The sequence below is a fragment of the Mastomys coucha genome, unplaced genomic scaffold (genome assembly GCF_008632895.1).
Source record: "Mastomys coucha isolate ucsf_1 unplaced genomic scaffold, UCSF_Mcou_1 pScaffold21, whole genome shotgun sequence".
Classification (NCBI taxonomy): domain Eukaryota; kingdom Metazoa; phylum Chordata; class Mammalia; order Rodentia; family Muridae; genus Mastomys; species Mastomys coucha.
The window spans coordinates 46,340,690-46,362,159 of NW_022196904.1; the positions used below are offsets into that span (position 1 = coordinate 46,340,690).

The following is a 21,470-nucleotide window of genomic DNA, read 5'->3' on the forward strand; positions in this document are numbered from 1 at the left end:
TTTTTTTTTTTTTTTTGCCTTCTCTTTCTTTTTGTACTTATTGGCTATGTGTATATAGTCTGGAGAAATTCAGAATCTTCACTATTTTTAAAATTGATTATTGAATTCTAAGAGTTCTTTACTTCCCTTTTTAGGTATTGTTAAACTATCCTTACATTTCTTTCACCAACTCATCTTGATTATTCTGTGTTCTCTTTATATTTATTCCTAGATTAAGTTACTGAATGGTTGACTTAGGATTTTTGCTTATGAGTTAATGAGGTACCTTATTAACTTAGTGACCAATGTGTAAACCTTCCCTTTTTGAAGACTTATCATCATCATTATTTTTATTATTAATTATTATTATTACATTTTATTTCTGTGTGTCTATCTGTGTGTGAATGCCAAATGTGTGTGTAGGGGGGTTGTCTATGTGGTCAGGAGAGAACTTTCGATTCCCTTGGTTGGAGCTGCAGTTATAGGTGGTTGTGAGCATCTGACATGAAACCTGGAAATGCAGGTCCTCTGTAAGGATCTCCATGTGCTCTTACCTACTGAACCATCTCTCCAGCCACAGTCCTTTCTTAATATGCAAGGGTATAATCATCCCAAGCTTGTTACACTAACCTCTCACTGTAAAGGAGCCCAACTTTATTCTTTGGCATGTGGATATCCAGTTGTCTCAGTGTTTAATGAAAAGGTATTCTTTCCCCATTGAACTGTTTTGGGACCTTGTTGATCATTGAAAATCAATTGCTTGTCCATGTAAGGATTTAGTTTATCGTATTCTATTAATGGAGGTATAGAAGAGAAGGTATATTCTTTTGCGTTTAGATGAAATGTTCTGTAAATATCTGTTAAGTTCATTTGGTTTATAGCATCAGTTATCTTTAGTTTGTTTAGTTTTTGTTTGGATGACCTGTAGGTTAGGCTATCGAAGCATGAAATTAGAGGATTGGGTCTGGAGGAACGGGAAAGAAGGGTCTGCAGGCAGCCTACCTGGTTTTCTAGCAGGCATGGCCTATAGTTTTCTCCTTCTGGTACTTTGAGAGCTAGGCATTAGATGAATCAGCTCAGATTCATCTCCACTCTTCAAGTCCTGTGTCCAAATATGTGATGTCTTCACAATGGGAACTTCTCTTTAAACTCGGGAGGCAACCAAGGGCAATAGTAATAGTATGTATTGGTTTTTATTGGGGGAGGGTGTCTTGGCATCCCCTGACCAACAACTCAGAAAGAGGTGTGTGTATGTATGTGTGTGTGTGTGTTAGAAGCACACAGATGTATATACCATATGGTTTCCCATTACATTTCATGTAAACATAAAGTGAGCTGACTCTTTGCAGGCATTTTTACTGTTATTAATCCCTGTTTCTAATCTATCCCTTTGTAATGCTCTCCTCCCCGTCCCAGGTTAAAGTGTCTGCCATTCCTCCACACCTCCTTTTTTTCACATTTCCTCTTTCTGGGGCTCTTCCCTCTGCCTCTTGCTTCCTTTTATTGCCTTGGCTTCTGTGCTTGCTCTAGTTTCCCGATATGACCTATAGTAAAGTCTACCTTTTATTCTCAGTCTCATCACCTATATCTTCTTTTTCCTTGGCCAATCCTGCTGGTCAGTATTTATTGTTTACTAAGCAACTTTTCTCTTTGTTGGTCACTCATTGGACTTCTCTGCTGTTTTATTATTTTTTTTCTGTGTTGTACATAATGATATAAACACATGCACACAAATACACAAATATTCCTTCCCATATGCTTTTAGTGGTACATTTTGCTATTCTCTTTTGTAAATTCATGATAATGATTGCATGACTATTACAAGCTCTGCACTCAGAGCTTAGCTTCACCTTTCAGCCTTCTTTTACTTATTGGAGTCCAAATACAGAGTGCTTTCATTTTTATTCAGATATAATTCCCATGTTCTCTTTGGTTTATTTTACTTATTTTATGTAGGTGGGTGTTTTGCTGCATGAATGTCTGTGCACCACTTGTGTGTCTGTTGCCCATGGAGTCAAGAAGAGGGCATGGGACTTGGAACTGGAGCTATAGATGGTTGTGAGTCACTATATGAGTGCTGGGAATTGAACCCAGATCCTCTGGAAAAGCATCCAGTACTTTTAACTGCTCAGCCATGTCTCTAGCCTCTATCCTATGCACTTTTTTTTTTTTTTTTTTTTTTTTTTTTTTTTTTTTTTTTTTTTTTTTTTTTTTTTTTTTTTTTGGTTTTTCGAGACAGGGTTTCTCTGTGTAGCCCTGGCTGTCCTGGAACTCACTCTGTAGACCAGGCTGGCCTTGAACTCAGAAATCCACCTGCCTCCCAAGTGCTGGGATTAAAGGCATGCGCCACCACTGCCCAGCTCCTATGTACTTTTTTAAAGTAAAAGTTTCTTCTGTTTTAAACAGAAAGGCAATATAAATTCATCAAATTGTTTTCTAGTAGAGGCTGGAGAGATGGCTCAGGGGTTAAGAGCATTGACCGTTATTCCAGAGGTCCTGAGTTCAATTCCCAGTAGGCACATGGTGGTTCACAACCATCTATATAATAGGAGCTGATGCCTTCTTATGTCATACAGGAGGTATACATGCAAATAGAGCACTCATATATCTAAATAAATAAATCTTAAAAAAACCTTGTTCTCCATCATGAACACATGGAAACCCTAAGTAATGTGACTTGAGGGAGCTGTGTAGTGACACCTGTGGAGTTATCACAAAGTCAGAATTCAAGCAGTCGGCTTCATTTTTTTCTAGGTCTTTTCTATATGTTTTAAGTCAATGTCCTATCGTTGTTTAACAAGTGGGATTTAATATGCATTAAACTCTTGCAACTTCTTTTCCTTTTCTGATTATTTCCATATTTGCGTTTTGAATGTTTACCTCTGCATTTGAAGTCCATCAAGGATGGACTCGGTGGGCAGCGTGTCCTTGAGTCCAGTGTACCGCTGCCCTCGGTACTCACGGTGAGATGGGATGAGTTCAGAGCACACCGGGCCTTCTGCTCTGGCAAAGATGGCGATGGGCAAGGTAGCTTTGTAGTGGAAAGGAGGGAAATCAGGGTAAGGTCTGTGAGTGAGAAAGAGACCTCACTCTTGAAGGCAATGAAGGACTGTCCCCTGTCCCCATTCAGCCACTGAAAGCTGTGTCCTTACAGGTGATTGCCATGATCAAAGGCCTGCAGGTGCTGATGGGCAGGATGGAGAGTGTGTTCAACCATGCCATCAGGCACACGGTTTATGCTGCACTTCAGGACTTCTCCCAGGTGACCCTCAGGGAACCACTGCGACAGGCCATCAAGAAGAAAAAGAACGTCATCCAGAGGTCAGCCTTCAACTGCCCTCCCTCATGGTCCCAAAGCAGTGGATGGAACCTAGGTTCAGACAGATGGAGTGTCATATTTTCATAAGTAGGCCCAGTACATTTATCTTTAACACCTAGTCATATTTTTTGATGATTATATCTACATAGAATGTAGTTGAGTCCAGTCAATATTCTGAACAACAGTAATGAGTTTACTATGGAAATCCAGGAGTTTGGCAACCTAGGAACAAGAGACGATACCAGTTACCAGGTATTCAGGGATATGAGGCCCCACATTATTCTCTTGCCCCCAAACATATCATCTTTGGCAGGTTTATTTTAGACTCTCCTACAGGTCTGGCAAAAATGACCTAGATATGGTAAAACTTAAGAGATCTTGAGAGTCTGAAATGTGAGTTTTTATATAAGTTGACTTTCTTGTGTAAATGAAATCTACCAGAATTCAGGAATTTAAAGTGCTGGTTTTGCTTTACAGTTGGTATGCTTGTTACCTAAGATAATATTGGTTTATAGCGTAAACAAAATTCCATGCTGTGTGTACATTGTAATGCTCCAAAAGTCTGAGAGAGAGAGAGCTCTTACATGTATGTACATTTACGTGTGTGTGTAGTGTTAAGGATCAGCATGGATCCTTGTACATACTAAACATACTCTATTCCTGGATCTTATAAATCCAAAACTTTGTAATGACAGTATAATTCCATAATAGAAAATTGCATCCTATATTAGATAATTTTATATGCAAAATTATTTAATCCATCTGGATATACACATATATATATATACACATACATATGTATATATATTTATAAATAATTTATATGTAAGACAAATTATTATCCTGTTTAGACTTGTGCCTTGTCCCCTGAGAAAATTTACTTATATTCAAATATTCGCATCCTCAAGCAGATGTGGAATCTGAAACCCTCCTTGCTCCGGCCTTTCAGTTACAGGACACTCTTGTTGGAGGCATATTGGATATAGAAGTACCTGCCCATGATGAAAAGTAGACCTGTTCCACTAGCTAAAGAGACTATAGAATGCATACTCTACTTTGCATTTTATTTACGTTCTGCAGGAACCAACATGAGATGTCTCAAGCTCTTGGGTGGTGCTCCATTAATACAGCCTGTTAGCAGTGGGGTTGCATTTCTAGTGAGCCAAAGCCCGTATCCAATCCCATGAGTTGTGTGATGGCTTCCCATTGCTAACACAAAATGATTGGCCCCAGCCAGGGGGAGCTCGGCTGTCTGGGTGGGCTCTCAAAGGTTCTGCTCTCCCCGCCCTCACTTGGCCACCTGGCTTGTGTTCATGAAGTTAAACTATGCTTCCTGACTAATTGGTGCATACTACAGCGGAGATAGGTCTTTTGGAGATAGCAGCTGCACTAAAGAATGCACTCTGCTTTTGTGACTTTCATATGAACTAGATTCTTAGCTTGTCTCTACCAGAGGGATTTTCTTTGTGCATTGGCTGTTAGGTGAGGAGATGCTGTGATTGTAGGAATCCGTGTCTGATGACTTTATGGGCTTGTTCAGTGTCCTACAGGCCATCAGGAAGACTGTATGTGACTGGGAGACTGGGCACGAGCCCTTTAATGACCCAGCTCTGCGGGGAGAGAAGGACCCTAAGAGTGGCTTTGACATCAAGGTGCCACGCCGTGCTGTGGGACCCTCCAGCACACAGGTTCTCATCATCTTTATCCTAGAACTGGGCTAAGGGCGGGGGCAGATGAGGCAGGGATGAAATAGTAGTTGCTGGATCTGCTCAGGCACTCCTGTTCTGCCTGAGGCTTTTCTTCTCTTCTCCTATACCCTGCCCAACTCAATTTGAAACCTTACCTGAGACAGTCCCGTGAGTATCTGGTTGGTTCCTTTAACTGCAGAAGTCATTGGACGCCATTTCTACCTGTCCGTGAAATATATGCCTACATTTTCCCCTATTTATGCTGTTTCCTTTTTGCTTTTTGGAGACGGGGTCTGATATAGCCTAGGCTAGCCTCTAGCTTCTGATCATACTGCCTCTGCCTCCGCCTCTGCCTCTGCCTCCTGAGTGCTGGGATTATAATATGCTCCTCCATACTCAGCACCCCTTTTGTATTTTTAAAGACAGGGTCTTACAGCCTTGCCTGGCCTGGTACTCACTGTACATAGCTCAGGACTAGCTTCAACCTCAGCAGTCCTCTGTTTTCAGCCTCCTAGCACTGCAGGCATGTGCCAGCACGTCTTTGTTTCCCTTTCAGTGTTTAAGTGTATGACTGTAATTTTCACGTCGAATCTATAAATAGAGTGCTCCTAGAAATGAACTGTTGCTTTCTTATGTCACGGTCTGAAGCCACCGTTGCTGCTTTCTCTTCCGACCTCTGTAGGCCTTCCTTGAGGTGCTTCTCACTGACTCACACTTGGTTTATATGCTCCTCTGCTTTGGGACCTGTCCTTACACGTCTCTCTCAGAGGCCTCATAATCTCTATCCCTCCTGTAGAAAGGTACCAGCAAAGCACATGGCTGGGTCTATATGTAACCTCTTGAAGATCAGGAGGAAGGCTCTTGGCCATTCTTGGGGTCTGTGTGAGGCATATCACTGCCCTCCGCTCTTCCATTCCATTTGCCTGTCCCTGTGTCCCCCTACTCAGACCTGTGCATCATGTGACTAACGGCTCTCTCCCGCTTCTCCTTCCCTGTCTGTCTATGTCTAGCTCTACCTGGTGCGCACTATGGCTGAGTCCTTGAGCTCTGCCGAGCTGCTGAGGCAGCTCAAGTCTCTGGGCATGGAAAGGCTCTTGCATGTGGTAAACGCGTTTCTGAGGCAGTCGTACACCTATCCACCTCTTTTAACCTTTGGTGGTAAGACATCGTTTGTTTTTCTTGTTGATGCTTATGGCAACGGAGGCGAGCTGCTCCTCTACACATAGCTCATCCTAAGAGGCAGCGTCTTGGCTATGTGGATCCCCAGGCCCTCTGGACAGCCTGTCTGTGTGAGGCTGGTTGTGGGCGTGGGACTTAGTCAGGGTGTAGTGGAGCAGTTCTTCTTCTGTAGATTTTCCCATTTGATGTAACTAATGTACCATTTATATTTTTTTCCCTACAAATATCTCCTTGGATAATACAGCTTTACATGGTGAGAACTATGCTAGAGTCCCTCATTGCAGACAAAAGTGGTTCCAAGAAAACCTTGAGAAGTAGCCTTGAGGGGCCCACCATATTGGACATAGAAAAATTTCATCGAGAATCATTCTTCTACACTCACTTGATAAATTTCAGTGGTAAGAGACAGTGCTGACCAGAATATCCGGCCTGGCATGCTCTAACCCTGCTAACACCACCTGGGGCGCTTCTGCCTACCTCACCATTCTCCTGCCCATCTCTTCACGCACCCACATGGTGCCATGTCCTAACCTTTGTGGTGGTGGCCAGACATCCTGGAGATCCCCCTAAGTCCCTTGCCATCCCTGGCCTCTGCCATGGTCTCTGTAGGACATGGCCCTTAACAGGACAGGGATAGTAGGGCTTTGATTGGTCCTGTCATATGAACACAAAATCAGGATCACAAAACAGGGAAATGGAACCTCTTACCTGGATCAAAATCTAGGCATGGATATATAGAAGACACAGCCCCACTGGTCCTCACTGCCTAGGTAGCAAAAGTGCTCTGAGACAGACTAGCCACCATTTTGGTGATACCAGCCACTTTGACCTGGCACTGGTGGGTGCTTTCTACCCTCTGTGTCTGCCTGTGGCCTCATCTAGCTGTTCAAGTCTTCTGCTTAGAGCAGGAGGTCATGCCTTGCCTGGGGTGTGGCAGGCTCTGAAGTAAATGGTAACCCTGTTATTGTTAGCTATGAGAACATAAAACAAATCTTGATTGTTGAATTCCATTTCTAGTTTTGTATTGGTTAAACCATTCCTGAATGTGCACATAATCCTAGACACTGGTGTTTGTCCTACAGAAAGGGAAATACAGGTTGAATATCCTTCATCTGAAATGGTTGGGACCAGAAATGCTTCCAATTATGAGTCTAGGGGGTGGGCAGCAGGTAGTTGACTTTGTATAATGACAAATTTGGGGGATGGGATCCAAGTCTAAATACACTGATTTTGATTCACCTCATACACATAGTGTGAGGATTGAACAGCCATGTTACATAAACGCATTTCTGTCAAGTGCAGATGCTGCCTAGGACCGTTATACTCATCTCCATCTCTGTCTGCATCCAAGCACACTGTTGCACCCTGCCTCAGAGTGTGACCCTGTCACTGAGACACTATATTACCATACCATACTCTGTGTGTGCATTTGGATCTCAGCCCATGAGATGTGAGCCACGTGAGCCATGTGAGATGGGCTGTGCAATGTTTCACTTAGGACATCATGTCGTAGCTCAGCATTTTGAGAGCATTTAAGATTTCTAGTTTTCAGATTAGGGATGTTAAACCTGTGGTCCTATTTTCACATCTCCTTTTCAAAAGGTTGTCGCCCCTGTTCCTGCCAAGAAGGGCTCCTAAGGTCCCTGATGGCAGGATGACACTAGCTGCTCAGAAGGTGTAGGGTCCTGACCTATACTTACATAGCACACCCATGTTCGTCTTGCCCCTCATGTGAAGTGTCTAGTGACCCCTTCCTGCTTGCATCCATGCTGCATGGCTGGGAGCTAAGCATAGAGGAGTCACATCCCGTGTGCAACACCTCTTGTTTCCTCTGTATTGAATCACTTCCTGCTCATGGACGATAACCTAGTGTTGTTTGAACCCTTCAAGAAACACTGCAGCAGTGCTGTGACCTTTCCCAGCTGTGGTTCCGAGAGTTCTTCCTGGAGCTGACCATGGGCAGGAGGATCCAGTTCCCCATTGAGATGTCTATGCCCTGGATTCTGACTGACCACATCCTAGAGACCAAGGAGGCATCAATGATGGAGTGAGTGTCCTATGGGTCTACTACCTTTGAGGCCTTGGCACTCACATGCATGTACCTTCACACATTCATTCAGGATTAAAAGAGGAAAAAAAATACTGAGTACTGATATTGATAAAACACGTCAAACCACAACATGGAGAAGATAAAGTCATGGAAGCCTTTGTCTGGGTAGCTTTTGTATGTCCTTCATACAGGATAAGGCACCTGGTGTTCTCTACTTTGGTGATATGTAGTAGACCTATATCATTCATTCAGCTTTGTACAAGAACACCATTTACCACGGGGTGTAAGAAACTGGTTTTTCTCATATGACAGTTAAATGGTTTTCTTCACGTGACAGTTAAGTTTCTCCAGAGTAGGCAGCTGTGAGGGCCACAAGTCATTGGCTTAGCAGGCTGGGAAGTGACTGGTATCCCCTTCTGCAGGTACGTCCTCTACTCCTTGGACCTATACAACGACAGTGCTCACTATGCGCTCACCAAGTTCAACAAGCAGTTTCTCTATGATGAAATTGAGGCAGAGGTAAGGGACCAGCTTTAGCTCCTTTTATTAAATACCTTTTAAATTTTAACTTTTTTTAAGTGCGCAGTGGTTTAAATGATGACATAGACTTTTTGGTAAAATACCTTTTTTGGTATAGGTCCTCCTGACGTCTTCTCTTCATACATTGGGAAATGGTAGGGTGTGCTTTTCCACCAATCAGTAAGCAGTTTCTGCATCACTTTCTGTCTCTGTTAGGTGGGTGCTTCATTCACTAAATCAGCGACCCTTCTTTTAAAAAAAATGTCATTGGGTTTTTAAAACTTAGAGGTCGTAAAACAGTTATTTGCTGAACTTCTTGGTACACACTTTTTTCCCCCACTGGGTGGGTATACTCCTGTGTGTAACTCCCCACCCCCACATTTTCTCTGTAGCCCAGGCAGTCCATAGACTTCCTGCCTCAGCTTTCTGAGTACTGGGATTCCATGAGTAGCCATCATACCTGACTGTGACTTCTTGAGAACATATTGTCACAGGTAAAATTGTCAGGTTAGCACACACACACAACTGAGGGGGTATCTTTTATTCTTTAGCACAAGGTGTTAAGAGAACTCAACCTCAGGAGATCATTTTCTATATCTGGGCAGCTCTACCTTCTCACAGACAATGTATTACAGTCTTTCTTCAGGGATGACATCATGATTCTCAGGCAAGGAAGGATGCGTGGACACAGACTTGGCCCCCTGGTTCTGTCTGCAGTTCTGGGTTTCTCTTCCTCTGAATACACACATTCTCCTTATGATTCTGAGGAATGGTGCTAACCTTACTCTCTGCAGCTGAGGTCATTGCTTCCAGGGTTTCTTTGACAGCCTCATGCCAAGTGCACCTGTCTTAGCTCCAGAAGAACATGAGCTGTCCTCTCAGACAGTGGCCACTGAAATGTTGTTTTGAGTTTAGTCATGATGCTCATTACCGTCACCTGAGCAGATGGAGGGACTTTTTCATAGTCCTTTGAATTTGAGAGGACCAGAGTTTATACCCCCTCTGTAGATTCCTTTTGTTTTGTTGGTTGCTGTTGTTTTGAGACAGGATCTTGTGTGACGCGGACTGGTCTTGAGATCACTGTGTAGCCCAGGCTAGCTGTGCACTTTTTTTTATTCTTCCTTTTTTGTTTGTTTTTGTTTTTTAGACACAGTTTCTCTATTTAATCCTGGCTGTCTTGGAACTGCCTATGTAGATCAGGCTGGCCTTGAACTCACGTCTGTCTGCCTTCGCCCCCCCCCCCCCCCCCCCCCCCCCCCCCCGAGTTCTGACATTAAAGGCATGTGTCACCATTTGCTTGGCTTCTTCTCTTCTTTTCTTCCTCTCTTCTTCTTCCTCCTCCTCTTCTCCTCCTTCTCTCTTTCTCTTCAGATATATATATATATACATATATATATATATATCTCCCCCTCCCTACCTCCCTTGGTCCCTCTCTCCCTCCATCTCTTCCCCCCTTTCTCTCTCTCATAATCAGTTTTGTTGGTTTGTTTTTTATGTTAAAAATCCACATATTTTAATGTTTATTTTTTCGATTATGGTGCTCTAAAAAATGTAACTACTGGATTAGACAAAGTCTTTCATGATTGATTATACTCATAAATACCTCAGAACACACAAGGACACTGTGAGTTAATGAATACAATAAGAAAAATAATGGGGTGGAGTTGGGGATTTAGCTCAGTGGTAGAGCACTTGCCTAGCAAGCACAAGGTCCTGGGTTCAGTCCTCAGCTCTGAAAAAAAGAAAAAAAAGAAAAAGAAAAAGAATGGGAAAATTCAGTTTGATCACAGGAATTTAAGAGGAAATTTGAGGACCTTGTTCAGATTCTTTCTGTGCTGCGGACTAAGTGCTACTTCATTGTAGACAGAGGTTCACGGGAGGCTAAGGGGAAAACGCTTATCCCCTGAAGACACCATCTAAGAAATGGGGCCCGGAGCATTCTGTAGGAACTGCTTAGCCAGGAAGAAGGCTCTAGTAAGGACAGCAATGGAGACAGCTGTAGAGAGCCTGAGCCTGTCTTACAAAACCTGTAGAGAGCCTGAGCCTGTATTACAAAACAAAAAAGCCCACTAGAGACACAGGCATGATGCAGTTTCACCATCCCTAAATAACCCTCAGGGCATTGAGGATTCCGGGTGTGGCTCTTTTCTGACATGAGAAGCTACCATTGAACACCAGACATGGGATGACCTGCTGACGGACCTTCTCAAAGTATTCTTTGGAAGCTGTTGGACTGGGCTTGATCATAGGGGATTCTGGTATGCATGCTGGGGCAGACTTCTCCATGGGTTTCCTTCACCTACTGAAGGTTTCCTCCAGGCTGCTCCTACCAGGAGGTGTTGACACTCAGGTGATTGTTGACACCATTTGGATAAATAATTAAGAGGCCTCTGAATGCAATGCCAGCACCTTCAGCAGTGCCCTGCAGTCTGAGGCTATTTCTTAGTTAAATTTGACAACAGCATGATATTCATGTGGCTCAAACCACCATTCTTCCTTTGGGTATTGATCCACCATTCTTCTTTGGGCAAGATGGCTAAAGTGGAAATCTGAACCTGAAACTACTTAACAGTCATGAAAGTCATTGACTTTGTCACTGAAAGCAAAATTTTCCATAGGACATGCAAATGTGAAATCCAAAGGCTGGGAAAAAGACACCAAGAATTTCCAATTACAGTCTTCAAGACTCAGCTCTTCGAACTCTCATTGACAACAATGGTACCCTTAAAATAGGACACATGCTGTGTTACAGCTGGGATGTGGAATGAGCAACTGATGCTAGAGGCAAACTTTGCCTGGGCAGAGACAGACCACTGTATGTCTACCAAGCAGGTTCTTCTAGAAGCAATAGGTCTAAAAACTGCCAAGGCAGAAATACCCCTGGAAATAGCACTCATATTCTGAGCAACCCAGGACAGAGCAACCTTCCTGCAGCAGCGGCCATCTTCAGTGTATATAATCAGTTTACTGGCATAGTCAGTGCAGGTTGTGATGGCTTTCACGAGGATCATTTTCTCAAGTATATCCTGTACTTTGAATATAGTACATAGTATATCTTCAACTTTGAACTTCTGATCCTCCTCAGCTACATAGGTGCTAGGACAGAAGTGCGTTACCTACCATGCCTGGCCTTTTCTCAGTAGTGTTCCAATCTAATTTTCTATGCTGGCATGGTGGTCATCCCTGGTCACAGCACACTTTATATGCTCTGTTGGACAGTAAGATCATCTCTATTTTCTTTTCTAATAAGAGCCTTAGCCAGATAGTGGTGGCACACGCCTTTAATCCTAGCACTTGAGAGGCAGAAGCAGGAGGATCTCTGAGTTTAAGTCCAGCCTGCTCTACAGAGCAAGTTTCAAGACTGCCAGGGTCACACAGAGAAATCTTGTCTTGAAAAACCAAACCAAAATAAGAGCCCCACCTGTGTTAAAACAGGAGTTTGGAGTTAGTAAAAGTGGCACATAATGCCTGTAATCCGAGGATCCAAAAAGCTGAGCCTAGAGGACCTTGAGTTCAGTGTTAGCTTGCGCCACATAACGAATCAAAGCTTGCTTAAAGCAACAAGAAAATAAGCAAGCAAGGAAAAGTAGAAACATTTGTTTTTGAGTTGTTCTTTCATCTTGGTTTCAGGAATTGAGATCTAACACGGGTTTGCTTTTTGCCAGGTGAATCTGTGTTTTGACCAATTTGTTTATAAACTGGCAGACCAGATATTTGCATATTACAAGGTTATGGCAGGAAGGTAAGTATATCATTTGCAATTCCCATGCAGAATCTTAGGAAATTTGGTTTGATATTTCTATTAAAATTAACAATGTATGACAAATATCCTGCCTTTCTTCTGCACCAGTTTGCTTCTTGACAAAAGGTTACGATCAGAATGCAAAAATCAGGGAGCCACGATCCACCTCCCACCGTCTAACCGCTATGAGACGTTGCTGAAGCAAAGGCATGTGCAGGTGAGCTAAGTGACCTCTGCTAAAGTGTGCATTGGAAATGATTGGCTTAGAACTAGGCGGAGTCTTACAGGTATTGTTGCACGTGAATGCCATAACAAAGTACTGAGGTGTTTCGTGGTTTTCCTTCCATACCCACTTCCTCTCTGAGATCTGAGGGTTGCCTAAGCTAGAACTTTTTTTTTTTCTGAGATTATCTTAAAGGCTTTTCTGTTGCAACATAGAGAAGAAAACATTTATTTAGGGCTTACGCTTTCAAAGGATTAGAGTATATGACCATCAGGGTAGGGGAACATGGCAGCTCTGCATGATACTGGATTAGTAGCTGAGAACACAAGGCAGAGATAAAACTCTGGGAATGGCACAAGTCTTTTAGAAACCTCACCTCAGAACCTTTTCCCAATGATACACTTCTTCTAACAAAGCCACACCCAGTCCTTCCCAAACAGTTCTACTAACTGGGGACCAAGTATTAAATCTTGTGAACCCTCAGGGACCATTATCATTCAGCCTACCAGAGATTATAATATACTTGCATCAATTCCCTCTTCCAAGTCCTCTCTCCAAAGCTCCCAAATACCCCCTCCCTTGCTCTTTCAAATTCAAATTGATTTCCTTTATCTTTAATTGTTCTCTCTCTCTCTCTTTCTCTCTCTTTCTCTCTCTCTCTCTCTGAATTAGTATAATACACTTTGTATTTTACAGGGCTGACCATTTCATTTGATAGTGGATAACCAATTTGTGTGCTCTTCCCTGGGAAGATGATTTCTTCTGTTCTCAGCATTTCTTAGTTGTGTGGGGGTCAGGCCTCCCTCATGAGCTTTCCCTTTTCCATGTTAGCTTGTCTATTTGTGTCACCCCTGTTCAGGTCACATTTAGGCAGCTATGTTGGTGAGACTTTGTGGGTATGCTTCTCTGACATTTATAGGAGACACAATCTCACTGCAAACTCCCTGTTCTTCTGGCTCTTATAATCATTATGACTACTCTTCCACAATGATTCCTGAGCCATAGTGCAGGAATTGTGTAATAGATATATCAGTTGGGACTAAGCTCTATACTCTGTGTTCTGATTGGTCCTGTTTTTCTGTAATGGTCTCTTGTCTGTTGCAAGGAGAAGTTTTCTCTCTCTTTCATTAAAGATTCATTTATTTTATGTATATAAGTGTTCTATCTGCATGTACATTTGCATGCCAGAAGAGGGCATAAGACCACATTATAAATGATTATGAGCCACCACATGTTTGCTGGGAATTGAACTCAGGACCTCTGAAAGAGTAGACAATGCTCTTTAACCACTGAGCCATCATCTCTCTAGCCCTGAGAAGTTTTCTTGATAAGGAGTGAAAACTGCACTTATCTGTGGGCATATTTAGTTAGGGAATATGCTGATTTATTAAACTGGCAGTTATAGGTTATCCTCTAAGATCTATGACTTCACTAGTTCTGGGTAGTTGGCTAGGTTTCCAGTACCCGGCATAATTTACTTCTTGTTGAGTGGGTCTTAAGTCCAATTAGCTGTTGGTTACTTACTACCAAGGTTTGTGTGCCACTATTGTATGCTTAGGGTCTTATGCCATGGTTTTGGTCATTGTGGCTCATAAACTAATGTTAGTCAGGTGCTTTTGGGTGCTTCCCTCCTTGGGAAACTTGCGTGGCATCTTCTGGTACTATGAGAGTTAGTTCTTAGGGAGGAAGGTGTTGGGTCGGATCTATCTCAGGTCCTTTGGGCCTTGTGCTTGAAGTGCATGGTGTCTTCAGCAATAGGAACTTAGCTTCCACCTCTGCTTAGGATGTTTTGGTAATCACTTGGACAACCCTAACAAACAGCTTTAAAGAGGGCTTTTTATGTGCCCAGGTTCATCTTACACTACTGGGCTTCCTACCTTAGTCTGAAATTTTAGGTTTATACTTATATCGTGTACAAGAAGGTTATATTTTATATTGGACCACTTTAACTACAGAGGTGAAGTGGCATCTAAGAAACAGGCCCAGTCTGGGAGAGTTGCTCCTTTCTCCAAGAACCCCGCCTTCAGACCTTTACATGAATAAAGATCAAGCATGGAATATTAATGAACACACCACAAAGATACTTGCACATCTATGTTCATTGAAGTATTAATCAAATAGCCAAGATATAGAACTAGCCTATCAACTGATGGATAGATAAAGAAAAAAGGTATCTATATCAAATAGAAATTTATTGACCTAAGAAGGAAATCCTGTCATCTGTAGGAAAATAGAAGTGGAAATCACCATATAAGCTAAATAAGGCAGATTCAAGAAGATGAACAAGGCATGTTTTCTCCCATATACAGAATTTATATTTTTTATATGTGTTATATGAATGACAGAAAAGCAAGAGAGGAACCATCAGGAGAGAGGGTCAGAGCAGATCATGGGATGGGAGGTGACTGTGAGCAGAGAACAAACAGTGTGCGTGTGTATAAATTATGACATTTATTTTGTGAGACAAAATTTTAATTAAAAATAAATTTAGACTATGTAAACAGATAGAATGAACTGAGACTTGTCATCACAGAAATCAGAGGTGAGCTTTTTCCTGGCCAAAGGAAAGGTCTTGAAGATAGACAGTGCTTGTGTTTTGTTGTATTTTTAAAACAGATAGTAATGTACTAAATAATATCTTGCCCCATTGCAAACTTTGAATACAGTAGTAGTCCCAGTATCACTTGGCTTGAGGATCTAGCTTAGTGGTAGAGTCCTTGCCCAGCATCTATGTAGATTTGGGTGCCAGCTTCATCATTGCTTGTGTGTATGCATGTGAGTGAATGCATGTACTCGTTTTACATACACACACATAATTTTTTGTATTTTCTTTTGATATAGGTATCTTGGGTGTTTTATGTTACTGCTTGTTTGTTTTTGTTTATGTGTTTACTTTTTTAAAAAAAAATTATTACTTTATATGTGTTTGGTAAGGGCTTTGTAGAGTATGTATGGAGATCAGAGGACAACTTTCATGAGTTTCTCATTTCTTTCTATTATTTGAGTCCCAGGAGTTGAACTAATTGACCGTAAGTGCCTTTCCCTACTGATGCATCCTACCAGGCCTTGTGTTTATTCTTTACTTTGCTATCCCTTGCCCTCTCTTTTCCTCTAGTTGCTCGGGAGATCCATTGATCTCAATCGTCTGATTACACAGCGTGTTTCAGCAGCCATGTACAAATCTCTAGAACTGGCAATTGGACGATTTGAAAGTGAAGATTTAACATCAGTAGTTGTAAGTACTAGAACTATTTTTTTCCCTTTCTATTGATAAGTCAAACTAATAGTAGGTCAGTTCTTCAATAGACGATAAAAGATGATAACTGAATGATCTTTGAATATTTCAAGTATCATGTTACTACTTACTCTTAGTATTTATAATTTACATTAACTTAATAGAGAAATCCCAACCTTAAATAAATTTCACCTACTGAGGGCAAAGATAAAAGTCTACAAACTCTATTACAGAGAAGGATGAAATGAAGAGATTGAAAGGAAATATATATATGCTGGCCTAAGCAATGAAAATATTGCAAAGATTAAGAATAGTAAATTCCCTCAGTACCTACTGATATTTTTGCTTACAATTGCTTTGTCATGATATATCTCCATTGTAAAGCAAGGAATTTATATACAGAGTGTATTACTTGGGTATTACTATGTAGAGTTTATTACTTGGGAAAACTGACCCAAAGTGGCCAACACCAGTTGGATTATATACAGGTGGTGGGGACAGGGCTTAGGACTTATATAGTACATTGACAGGTAGTAGTGTTAGATAGTGATTTGTCCAAATTGCCTTTGCCCAAGATAGGTGGTGGCTTGAGGGTAGTAGTGGATGTGTGAAAGTGGCCATAGAGGAGAAAAGACCAGGGTCCAGAGGATGCAACAATGGAAGGAGGGACTTAAGTTGAGCACCAAACTCTAGTCACCTACAAAAGTCCAATTTCATGTTGTTCTGGCCCAAATCTTGGTGGCCACCTCATTCAACCTTCTACTGTCTGTATCTCCTCATGTGCTAGTCCTCCTAGGGACAACGTAGCCTAGGTGGGGATTGCAGGCTGCCAGTAGATACCTCTTTGCTGGATGGCCCATCTCGTCTCACATCCTTGTCTCTATGATCCTGTAGGAGCTAGATGGGCTCTTAGAAATCAACCGTATGACACACAAGCTGCTGAGCAGGTACCTCACGCTAGACAGCTTTGATGCCATGTTCCGGGAAGCCAACCACAATGTGTCTGCACCTTATGGAAGAATTACCCTCCATGTCTTCTGGGAGCTAAACTATGACTTCTTGCCCAACTACTGCTATAACGGCTCCACCAACCGGTAAGCATGCCATTAGCATCTCAGACATATTCAGATACCCCAGTTCGAATGCATCTACAGTGGGTGATCTTCTGCCCTGACTTTCTGTAGACTTCCCCCTTTAAATTCTGTCCCTCCTTCTTCCTCCATGATTTCTCATGTCTGGTCTCTCAGGCCTTCCTGCTTTCTTCTATTTACAAGGATAGCCCTGGGCCAGGACTTGGGCAGATGGTCATCACTTTTCATGTAGAAATAGAATACTGTTGAAAGGCTGGCCCTTGAGGCAGGAGAGCCAAGGTTCTGCCAGCTCGCTTTGTTGTGACTGTAGACAGAATCTCATGTGCACTGGAATGGCTGCTGGAACTGTACTGCCTACTTTTAGTCTCCTACCACGGGCCGGCCAGTCCGGGCCTCCCTCAACCTGTGGGGGAACACAGGTCAGGTAGACAAGGTGTTGGCGAAGAAATGACAAACAGAAACAGACACAAGGGAGTGCTGTAACTGAATGTAATTTGTACAAAGTAGAAATCAGGCTTATATAGTATATAGGAAATAGGGCATACTACAGAATTCACGTAGGCAGAAGATGGCTACATCAAGGTCAGTGAGAACAAGCTGCCAAGTGCAAGGCAGAGGAGCAGTGGTGCCCTTCTTGGGCTGGGTCGTTCTGGCAGCCCTAAGGTAAACTCTCAGGGTCTGTCTGAAGCAAGTAGCTGAAGGTCGTATTTTAGCATTCCTTGGCTGTAACATAAATAATTAGTGGGGGAAGCCCTACAACTTCTAACTTCTCACTGGCAGTAAAACAGTTTTTCTTTCTGTGTGAGACTGCTCTGATAATAAGTGCCTAACTGCTATCTCTGACTCTTGAGATGCCCTGTCTGGTAAGACAGCTTCTTAGTAAAAATTCTCAGCTAATTACAGCTAGGAAATCTATTAGGATTATTGAAGCACTGTGAAGGCCAGGAAATAATGTTCAATCTCAGTGTTAGCTATAACGAAATATTTCTTAGGGCACCTTTATGCCTGAATAAAGAAAGCATGCAGATCTCTCCACAGACTTAGTAGAGACCAATCTGGAACATGTCTGAGTTAGGAGATGCCCACAGCTGACTGAAATCCCCAGGAGACAAACTGCCTTTGGAGTCATAATGCCTCTTGTCCATGATCAGGTTTTAACCCTGATATTGTAGACCTACTGGGGTAGACAAGTGAGTGCATTCTAAGTTAACATTCTTTTCTCTGTTGATGATTATAAGTATTATCAGGAATTCCATCTTAAAGTTTGTTTCTTCAGTTGATTTTTGTAATCAGTACCATGAGCACCTATTACAATGGTGTATGTGTATTCCCACTGTTTTATAGTACCACTTTATCTTCTTTACTACAAGATGGAGTGTCTGGGTAATTTGATATGTTCATGGTACTAGGATGTTGCTGTTCTACAGCCTTTTGGTGGTAACAGTAGGGAGTACTTACATGCTCACTGCTGTAGGTTTCTATGGCTGCTGTTAAATAGAGAAGTGTTCTCTTACAGTCCAAAACAATGTGTCAGCAAGCTACACTTCCTTTTTAGACTCTGGGTGGAATCTCTGCTTGACTCTTGCTAGCTCATGTAGCAACTGTCTGTTCCTAACACTCATGCCAGGATTTACATTTACCAGGAAATCGTCTTCTTCTGAATCTCTTTCTCTGACCCTTATTTTCTTCTTGTAAGGACAGTAGCTATATAGGTCAGGGGCCTTACTCTCAGCTCCTGATCTTATCATCACCAAGTCCATGTGTAATGGCCCTATTTCTACCTTCTGTGCTATGGAGAAGGGGTTTGAAAATATCTTTTGGATGTCCCCATTTTAACTTGTATTATTTATGTATACTTGTATTTTATTCCTATATAGTTATCTATATATTAAAACTGAGTACATTCTGATATCTCCAGTTTCAATTCAGTACCACAATATTCATTTGAGTCATCTCTCTGTTTCTGAACTTCCTTAAACATGGAAAAGATCCCTTCTCTTATTATGGTGCTGACTTGTCCAATTTACACCAAAGGCAAACTACTTTAAGAATTGCTGGTTCTGACTGCTGTAAAACAAACGTTTCCACTATAGTTTAGCACTTGGTTTTGGTATCTTGGCTTTAGATGAAAGTATATAGGTAATACTGTATTAAAGTTATTTTGCACGATAGAAGAACAGAGTCTATTTATTCCTTTTCTTTAAATAAGAGGACAACTGGACAAAACACACAGGTCACCTATTTTTTAATACTAGTCATTTGCTCTGCATAAGGAAACAGAAGTGTCTTCTGGTTGTCCTAGCTTTCTGTCTAGAAGCATTCTGAACAAAGTACAGAGAAGGTCAGTCTCACAGAGTACAGCTTGGGAATCCTTCTTACAGGAAGAAACACAGTAGAACTTGGGGAAGCGCAGACAGCTGTAATTTGTAGAGTCAAATATGGAAGAGGTGGCACTCTCACAAAAAAAAAAAAAAAAAAAAAAAAACAGCTCCTGAAACCAGCATGGGCTCTGTGGTGTTGGGGAGCTGTAGTTTGAGTAATTCACAGAGCTCTTAGCAATATGGATCATTTACTGTCCTTGTCAGCACCAATTTAGAAATTTATTCAGCAGCTAGACACATCATAGAATCTGTAGAAGTCTCTTGCCTTAGTAGTAGGTCTCAATTCTAAACTATTGCCTGCTTTGCCTTCCCATAGAAATCCCATAAACAAGTCATTAAACGTTTACTTGATATGCAGATAAACTTAGCTGCTTGCTGCCTCAAAAATCAACACTCTTAAAAAGAAAACAGAGCCCAATACGAAGATATCTCAATGTCCAGCACCCAGTCTGGAATTAGGTATGCTTAGTATCAGAAAAAAGGTGACCCATAATGAAGGGAAAAACCAGGTCATAAAACACAGGTAGAGATGACAGTGCCAATGTGGTCAGAAGTATTAGCTATTTAATTATTTGTAAAGATTTAAGAAAGTCAAACATAACAGAGATAATGGTTTTATACAAGAGAATGGACTGAATTAATACTGTAAATACAGAAGTAGAAGTGGAATTAGAAGTGGAATTAGAAGTAGAAACTCCATTTTCTTAGCTAAATGTTAGATTCTATTTTGCAGAAAGCCATTGAATTTGAAATTGTTACCAGTGGGAAATATCTGACGAGAAGCTGGGAGAGAAAAAAATTGCTGGACAAAATGAGAATGGCCTCTGAACTGTGGCATGATGTCACATGTTCTCATAGTTGTAATTCTAGTAAGAGCTTATCGTTGGAGTGGAAAGAATATTTAAGTGGAAAGAATATTTTGGGAGTTAATACTCCCAAGTTTGCAAGTTTAGTGAAAACTGTGGAGATGTAACTGAGGGAGTTCATAGAGACAGGAAGGGAACTGCTGGCTCAGCTCAAAGCAGGGTAATTAAGTGCTGAGACTTGACTTTCAAGTTAGTGTGGAGTTACAGCCATGGGGGGTTGGTGCTGAACAATTTCCCTATTCAGGGATTTTGACAACTCCACTGAACTCTAGTATCCAAGGGCATAGCATTTCACAAGACTGGCTTTATCTCAGGATAGCTATTAGTGATTCGCATCCTGTGGTCTACCATTCACTGAGCAGCTGGCTAGATTCAGGAAAAATCTCTGCCCAGGTAGTAGATCTTCATGAGATTCCTAGTGGTAGTCACTGGGCTGGTTCCCATCCTGGAGATGTGTTACCCTCCTAGTACGGAAGCATCTGATATGGACTGGAAGATTTGTGCCAGCCAGAGGCCAACTGGTTATTACCATGTGACCATGCTCACTAAAACTCCAGCAACTGCCCTCCCGAATTGTCCTCTGCTGTCACCCAGCCTACACCCTCACTCTCTGGTCACGTCACATGGTTGGTCATTCTATCATGTGAGTCCCTTTCTGAGGGTTTCTTTTTGGCATAGACTCAGGTGTGACCCAAGAGGCCATCAGTGAGTATTGCTGTGATAAAACATCATGGCCAAGGCAACTTAACACAAAAGGGTTTATCTGGGCTTAAACTTTAAGAGTCCATCACCTTCCTGGTGGGAAAGCATGCCAGGAGGCAGGCATGGCAGTTGGAACAGCAAGATGAGGACTTGCATCTTGAGACTTTGAAACATCAAAGCCCCACCCCGGTAGCTACCCAGTACATTTGACTGGGAACCAAATGTTCAAATGCCTGAGGATATGTGGGACTTTTCTGATATGAACATGCCTCAGCACAGCAACACACTATCCATTTGAGAGATTACATAAAAAGGGTTTTGTTTTGTTTTGTTTTGTTTTTTTTCCTGAGTACAAATTGGGAAGATTTGCAGCCCACTATTACTAGGGTCTGACACCTGCCCTTCAGTAGGGTCTGACACTAGCGCTTTAACTGCATTCTCTCTGTGAAATACTTGGCCTTGCAGGTTCCTGGCCTCTCAGGTGTACATGCTTTCT

The 21,470-nt window shown here is 42.0% G+C and overlaps 1 protein-coding gene and 1 pseudogene across 3 annotated transcripts in view; one reads left to right on the plus strand and one right to left on the minus strand.

Annotated features, from left to right (window-relative positions):
• The window catches only part of Cyfip1 (cytoplasmic FMR1 interacting protein 1), a 97,236-nt gene that overhangs the window by 53,539 nt on the left and 22,227 nt on the right, over positions 1 to 21,470 (plus strand). For 2 of the 3 annotated variants that reach the window (XM_031386811.1, XM_031386812.1), the window contains 9 exons: positions 3,134 to 3,300; positions 4,839 to 4,986; positions 6,410 to 6,563; positions 8,056 to 8,212; positions 8,638 to 8,734; positions 12,400 to 12,476; positions 12,585 to 12,693; positions 15,815 to 15,934; positions 16,829 to 17,028. In XM_031386811.1, coding sequence (XP_031242671.1) covers positions 3,134 to 3,300; positions 4,839 to 4,986; positions 6,410 to 6,563; positions 8,056 to 8,212; positions 8,638 to 8,734; positions 12,400 to 12,476; positions 12,585 to 12,693; positions 15,815 to 15,934; positions 16,829 to 17,028 — 1,229 coding nt within the window. Of the gene's footprint in view, positions 1 to 3,133; positions 3,301 to 4,838; positions 4,987 to 5,996; positions 6,145 to 6,409; positions 6,564 to 8,055; positions 8,213 to 8,637; positions 8,735 to 12,399; positions 12,477 to 12,584; positions 12,694 to 15,814; positions 15,935 to 16,828; positions 17,029 to 21,470 lie in introns of all 3 variants that reach the window. The other variant, XM_031386814.1, reaches the window with a different exon arrangement.
• On the minus strand, positions 11,170 to 11,678 carry LOC116102296 (annotated as a pseudogene).